Source organism: Tupaia chinensis, unplaced genomic scaffold (genome assembly GCF_000334495.1).
Source record: "Tupaia chinensis unplaced genomic scaffold, TupChi_1.0 Scaffold000198_1, whole genome shotgun sequence".
Classification (NCBI taxonomy): domain Eukaryota; kingdom Metazoa; phylum Chordata; class Mammalia; order Scandentia; family Tupaiidae; genus Tupaia; species Tupaia belangeri.
In genome coordinates this window covers 2,744,708-2,752,135 of record NW_006159673.1, presented here as the reverse complement: position 1 = coordinate 2,752,135, position 7,428 = coordinate 2,744,708, and the positions used below count along the sequence as shown (strand labels likewise).

The window sequence follows — 7,428 nt, the reverse complement described above, 5'->3', positions numbered from 1 at the left end:
TGGCAGGCCCCCCTTTTTGGGAGAACGTGGATGGTTCAGCATACATTTGCCATGGAATTCTTCACAGTACGTGCAAAACAGCCCTGTTCTTTGGGCCCATACAGCTACCATCAAATCCTGATTATATGCAGGAAAGACTACATGCAGAAATGGAATTCTCCAATAATTCCTGGCCAATGTTTTAGGCTTAGCATCTGTTCATCTGGGGCTTCTCGCTCCATCCAGGCTGGATGGTTCAGCATACATTTGCCATGGAATTCTTCACAGTACGTGCAAAACAGCCCTGTTCTTTGGGCCCATACAGCTACCATCAAATCCTGATTATATGCAGGAAAGACTACATGCAGAAATGGAATTCTCCAATAATTCCTGGCCAATGTTTTAGGCTTAGCATCTGTTCATCTGGGGCTTCTCGCTCCATCCAGGCACTGGGATGAGCTGTGCCCTCTGTCATCACATCATGATGTCCACAGAGCTAACAGGTCACACCCAGAGCACTTCAGGTCCTCTCTAGAGTCACCCCATGGGGCTATGGTGTTCTATGCCAACATACAACAGGATCTACTCCAATCCTAAAAGTACAAAAGTCACTCTAAGCAGTGATTCTAAGGCTACCAGAGGCTCCCCACTGAGATTAAGTCAGAGAAGTAAATTCAGAACCTTTGAAGAAGGAGGCATATGTCTGATGGATCAGCCAGGAAAGAGTCACTCCAGGTCCCAGTAAGTCTACCAAAGTTGCTGGGAGTTTGTACACCTTTCAGACCCAGTTCTAGTAACAAGAGTTGGAGAGGGTGTATGAAGCATGGATCCCTCACACACTGATAATGGGATTGTAAAATGGTGCAATTGCTTTGGAAGACAGTCTAAAAGTTCCTCAAAGGGTTAAACATAGAATCACCTTTTAACGCAGCAATTCCATTCCTGAGAATAAACCCAAAAGAAATGGAAACAATCCACACAAAAACTTGTAAATGAATGCTCATAATAGCAAAAGATAGAAACAATCCAAATGTCCATCAACTTATGAATGGATAAATAAAATGTGATATACCCATAGACATTTTATGAAGCCACCATCATAAATTTCTTATACCAAAAACAGACAAGGGCATAACACCAGCAAAAACTAAACTATATACTAATATTCATGACAATTACAGATCAAAATTCTTTAATAAAATACAAGCATACTAAATCCAACAACACATTCATAGGGTTATTCATCACGACCAAGCACAATTTACCCCATGGATGTAAGGATAGTGTAACATATGCAAAACAATAAACATAATAGATCACATTAAAAGAAGGAAAGACAAACATTATGACACAGGAAAAGCATTTGATGTAATACAACATCCTTTCATGATTAAAGGCTAAAGGATATAATTATATATGTACACAGAGGGTACATTTCTTAACACAATAGAGGTCTTATAAACCCATAGCTAATATCACCCTCAATGGGCAAAAGTTGGAAACTCAACACTAGAGCAAGACAAGGATGTCTACTTTCTCTACTCCTATTCAAATTAGCACCGGAAGTCTTAGCCAATAGAATCAGACAAGAGAATAAAATAAAAAGCATCTACATTGAAAAGAGTTTTGCTTGTTTTTGCTTTCTCTGTTTCTTGAGATACTTTGTTAGGTTGCTTTTGCTTTTTAAAATTTTTTTTGCTGTCTTTATATTTTTTGGTCGTGAGTGCTAATTGCTATACACTTTCCTCTTAGTACTGTTCTCACTGTATGCCAAGGATTCTGGAATCATGTATTTGTGTTATCATTGTTTCAAGAATTTTTTTTTTTTTTTGGAGAGGTTTTCGCCATAGGCACATGCGCACGCCAGACAGACAGAGAGGGACATAGAGACAGAAAGCAAGAAATCACCCCCCAGGGGGGATGGTCACACCGCAATCCCTTCTCCTCCATTCTCCTCAGGATCCTGGGCACGCACGCACACGCGCCCGGCGTGAGTTCTAAGCCACTGGGTCCAGGATGCGAACCACGGTCGACAACGTGGGAGTCCAGCGACATAGACATTACGCTAATTACTGGTTCCCTGTTTCAAGAAATTTTTAAAATTTCATTCTTAAATTTCCTCAGTAGGTCTGAAGTCATTCTGGAGCTTTGTGTTTCGTTTTCATGTATTTGTACTTTTTCAAAAGTTTTTGTTGATTTCAAGTTTAATTTTATTATGGTCAGGAAAAATGCTAGATATGATTTCTAGCCTTTCAAATCTGTAGTTTATTGTGTGCTGTATTATATGATCAATCTTAAGGTATGCTCTATGTGCAGCTGAAAAAAGTGTGTGTGCTGCGTGAAATGTCCTATAAATGTCTGTCGGGTCCATCTGGTTTATGGTGTTGTTTCACATCAGGGTCTCTTGGTTTACTTGTCTAGATGACATGTCCAGTGGGAAGAGTGAGGCATTTTACTTGTTGTAAAGATGACATGTCCAGTGGGAAGAGTGAGGCATTGAAATACCCAATAGTTAGTGTGATAGTCTATATCTCCCTTTTCATCTTAAGTCTTTATACATTAGAGTGCTCCAATGTTGCATGTGTACATATTTAAGATCTTTATATCTTTTTTGGTGAGTTGATTCCTTTTAAACTATATGACCTTTGTCTCTTTTCATATGTAAAGATGACATGTCCAGTGGGAAGAGTGAGGCATTGAAATACCCAATAGTTAGTGTGATAGTCTATATCTCCCTTTTCATCTTAAGTCTTTATACATTAGAGTGCTCCAATGTTGCATGTGTACATATTTAAGATCTTTATATCTTTTTTGGTGAGTTGATTCCTTTTAAACTATATGACCTTTGTCTCTTTTCATACCATTGAATTCCCTGTATCTGGGTGTCTGTCTCTGTTTGCAGATTTGGAAAGTTTTCAGTTAATATTTTCTGAAAGATTTTATATGTACTTTCCCATCTCCTTGCCTTCCGGGATACCCATTATGCAGCTATGTGATTACCTGATGATGTCCAAAATTTCCCATATATTATCTTCATTATTAATGTTTTCTTTCTTTCTTTTTCACAGTTTGGGCTATTTCAAGAATTGTGTATACAACTTCACAGATTTCTTTCTTCTTCATCCTCTAACTTGTTGTTGATTCTCTCATAGAATTTATTTCCACTATTCTATTCTTCATCTCTAGGATTTCTTTTTATTGTTTTTGAATTTTCCAGAGAAAGTTAGAAAGCACCCCTCATACAGAATAATCATGCTGCAATTCCTTCTCCTCCATCTCTCCATTCTTTTGAGATTTAGGGCATTGCACACGTTCCCAGTGTGTTTCTCAAACTCCCAGGTCCAAGATTTGAACCACAGGATTGACCATAGAGTCTTTAACCATAATGGCATAGACTAGCCCCATCTCCAGGGTTTCTGGTCGATTCTCTTTTGCTTATTTGACCCTTTAATTTCCCTGGGACTGCATCCTTTAATATTAGCCAACTGGATTATAGTGGATTTGGCTCTGGTTGGACTTGGTACAAAATACTTTGTATAGTTTCAGAGACACCGAGTGGGGTGGGGGACATGGGGGTCTCCGAGCCTGTGTTTACAGATGCCAGGTGAGATTAGTGATGTGCTCTAGTGATTCGCATATGAGGGGTGGAGTGAGTGGGTTCCCTTGAACTTGTTGCAAAACAAAGGAGGGCGATTCCCTGAGTTCTCAGACTCTACATAGAGGGTGGTATCCTCCTCCAGGGGACATAGTCATGTGAAGATATCAGCTGAAAATATGGAATGTCCGGCGTCTTGCACAGGTTCTACACCAGAGGGTCGTAGATGCTGGATATAGGAGCTGTGACTTAGGGGTGGCTAGTTGTTTAGTTCAACACTTGTGTGCTGTGTTTGCAGATGGAAGAACCTGTCTGCTCCAGCGTCTCACTCTCCAGCCATGGCTCCACCCCGCAGTTCATTGCAGGTGGGCAGGTTGGGGTTGTTGTTATAGGAGGGTCTGTGCACACCCTCTGGCATGTCTGCAGGGCTGGGTAGGGGCTGTGCATGTCTGCCTGTACAGCTGAGGGGTTGGGCAGGAGCTGCTGCCTGTCTGCTCACCTGGACCAGAAGGGGTGCACAGGCTTGGCAACCTGACTATTGGTGTGGGCAGGGGCTGAGCACATGCACACCCACCAGTCCAGAAACATGTTCTTAAGGCCTGCTTTTGGAAAATGTTCTCTGTGAGGCCTCTCACAACTTCCTCACAGCCTCAGCAGTTTCTGGAATCCCCTGCGACACTGCATGAGTTAGGTTACTTCCTGCTGTAGCAGGAACTTACACCCAAACTGGTCTAACTTATAAAGATGTCTAATTTGCACAAGGCAGGGAATCCAGCCACAGCAGCTCCAGCTGTCTGCAGAGAATGGGAACTGGGCAGGCCTTGGAAGTTGCTGGAAAATAGATGTATAATAAAAATGAATGCTTGTAATACTTAAAATGCTTGGGCTCTTGTAGCTCCGTAAGGTTTGAGATCACACATTAGTCACACCCAGATGCAGGACATGGGTGATGAATGGAAATCCTTCATGGTGGTGGTTGTCCACACTGGTGGTGCAGGAGGGTCCTACGGGAGGGTTGGGAGGCTGCTGTGGTTGGCTGACTCAGAGCTTCTGGTCCCTAGTCTAGGAAGTGCTCAGTAACTGGCAGTGCTCGAAAGCCTTCCAGGCAACTCTGAAGTGCTGATGAGGCTGAGAACAAATGCACCAATGTATGATAAACTGAGGGGCCACTCCAACACTGGGCAGTTTCTCGGGGATAGAAGTTGAGGAGAAGATGTTGCCAGAACCAGAACTGAGACTGATCTGGTTGTGTGACCCAGAACCCCTTCCTCTCGGCAGAGTAACCACGGTTGTCAGAGCAGATGACATGGACAGGGCATGTGCGTGCATGTGTGCACGCCCCCAAACACTTTAAAAGTAAACTTTATTCCATGCAAATTGCACCTCAATGAAAAGAAAACTCAACGTGAAGGAGAAAAACAATGAAGGATCCAAAGGGGGTTTATTCTGGTTAAACCATTACATGTTGAGTAGAAAGAGTTTTGAGGTGTGACTAGGTCTGATTTCCGCAGCTCAGGAGCTGTTTGAGTGTGGAGTTAATGCCCGATTTAGCTTGGTTGATGCCCGTGGGCCTATAGTAGTTCCACATGCAATTTAGGACTCAGAGCAGCCCTGCAAAGGGGCACGCCCGTGCTGATACTCCAGGACTAAACTACGGTGGGCCGAGGACTTGAACCTGACACCCATGCTTACAGGATCTGAATGACTCTGTTTCTTCCTCCTGTTGTTGCGGTGTTTTCAGATCACTCTGGCACCCTCCTGCTCCTAGAAGGCTGACTTCCAGGACAAATGCAGGGATTCGCCGTGAGGGGCATAAGGAGGGTGGTGCTGAGCCGGGGGGTGGGGGAGGGGGGGACAGACACGCTGCTGACCGCGTCCTCAGGTGGATGTTCCTAAGGGCAATGGAGCAGCCGGCTGTCTGAACCCCCTGCAAGGCCGTGCCGCCCAGCCGCCCTACATCTCACACGTGTCTCCCAGTCTCCTAGAATTCCACCTTAAAACAGGCTGACAGTGCTGATGGCCAACTTCTCGGCGCGGAAAAGTTTCACTTAGGCGATGACACACTGCAGTTGGACCCGCTCCTCCACATCTGGAAGCCACATGTCAACAGCACTGTATAAAGCAGTCGGTCTGGCAAGCCCCGGGCGACAGTCTTTGCTGGGAGCCCAGGCAGCATGGGCCTCGCTCTCCTGTGGGCGCTCCTGCCCCTGGTCGCCGTGGCCTGGGGCCAGTATGGCGACTACGGCTACCCATACCAGCAGTACCATGACTACAGCGACGACGGCTGGGTGAACCTGAACCGGCAGGGCTTCAGCTACCAGTGTCCCCACGGCCAGGTGGTGGTGGCCGTGAGGAGCATCTTCAACAAGAAGGAGGGTTCCGACAGGCAGTGGAACTACGCCTGCATGCCCACAGCCCAGAGCCTCGGGGAGCCCACGGAGTGCTGGTGGGAGGACATCAACAGGGCCGGCATGGAATGGTGAGGGGGCTGGCCCGAGGCACATCCCACCCGGGGCGGCTGGGCAGGGCTGGGCGGGCTACAGCTCCGGACAAGTGCAGGGTGGGGACCGTGCACAGAGAGGACTCCCCTGTGGCTCTGTTTGTCCACGGCAGCCTCCCCCTCAGCCAGTGTCGGGGCTGCCTGGTGTGAGAAATGTTCACGGGGCTACAGAACCGCGTGTGTAGACAGGGAGTGTTTAAAAGACCTCACAGTGCTTACGGCTGCTGTGACGTCCTACTGACATTTTCATTTGCAGCAACTTATCTCTGCGTGTTAAAGGCACGGGTCCTCGCTGGTGTGTGTGTTTGGGGGTGTAAATGCCCAGGCCCTCGGCACAGGCGGGCTGAGAAGGGCTGATCTAGAGCAAGTGACGGGGGGAGGGGACGAAGGCCTTTGCACCGAGGCCGTGGAAGGGAAGGCTCTGCCTCCCTGGCCACACGCCCCTGCATCGTGAGCCTCCGGTCTCTGTCACCAGAATGAACATGCATTTGAAGGCACTGTCCTGCCCACAGCACTCTGGTGGTGTGGCATCCGCTGTGCCTCTCTCTGGGGTGTGGCTGCCCCAGCTGCTCCCCGCCCCAGGACGGGGTCAGAAACCTGTCCCAGTAGCCACCAACTGCTGGGCAGGTTGTTGCAGCACCTGGATTGAGCCTGGCTGCAGGGCTGGGGGGCACAGGCTGGGGAGGAGGTGCAGCGGGTGCTCTGTGAGGAGCTGGGCAGAAGGTTCTGGAAGGAGTACCAGTAGCACTCAGGGCAGTAGGGGCTGAGAATGGCAGGGCACACACCCTGAGGTTCTCACCCAGCAGACAGAACAGTGCCGGGTCCTTGCGGGGAAAGGTCGTGGGTTGGGGGAGGAGCCAGCCCTGGGGCTTTCGGTAACACAGACGGCCACCGTCACCCAGGCAGGCTGCTCCAGGACGCTACGTGCACGGCCTCACTCTAGGCCTGTGTGCGCTGTGTTCCCCCTAGACGCCGCCATCCAGCCATCTGGCCTTACCTCTGCAGGAGAGCCAGGCCTCGGGTACAGTATGTCTGGGCTCCACTCCATGCTCAGCCGCAGCTGGGACTTCCCCCAGGTGGGCTCGGGCCCCACGGCTGATTCTGTCAGAGCCATGGCCACAGGACCTGGGAGAGGGCAGGGTCTGCTGAGCCCTCGAGGGAGGGGTCCTGTGTCCCCAGCCAGCCTGCAAGGGGCCCAGCATCATATGGCAGCTGCAGGGGCCACTGGCTGCCTTTCCTGGTGGCCTCTCCAGCCCCCGGCCTCTGCGGATCTAGTGGTCTGGACCCTCTGACAGGAGGCCGGCTTAGAGACAGGCTCCGCCCCGCGGGGCTCCGCCCCTCCCCCCCCGGGGCC

The 7,428-nt window shown here is 48.7% G+C and overlaps 1 protein-coding gene across 1 annotated transcript in view; it reads left to right on the top strand.

Moving 5' to 3' along the window:
* The first annotated feature begins 5,691 nt into the window (after positions 1 to 5,691).
* DPT (dermatopontin) overlaps positions 5,692 to 7,428 on the top strand; it is a 31,663-nt gene continuing 29,926 nt past the window's right edge. Inside the window, exon 1 of the mRNA XM_006147044.2 lies at positions 5,692 to 6,053. Coding sequence (XP_006147106.1) covers positions 5,749 to 6,053 — 305 coding nt within the window. The 5' untranslated portion in view covers positions 5,692 to 5,748. The remainder of the gene's footprint in view (positions 6,054 to 7,428) is intronic.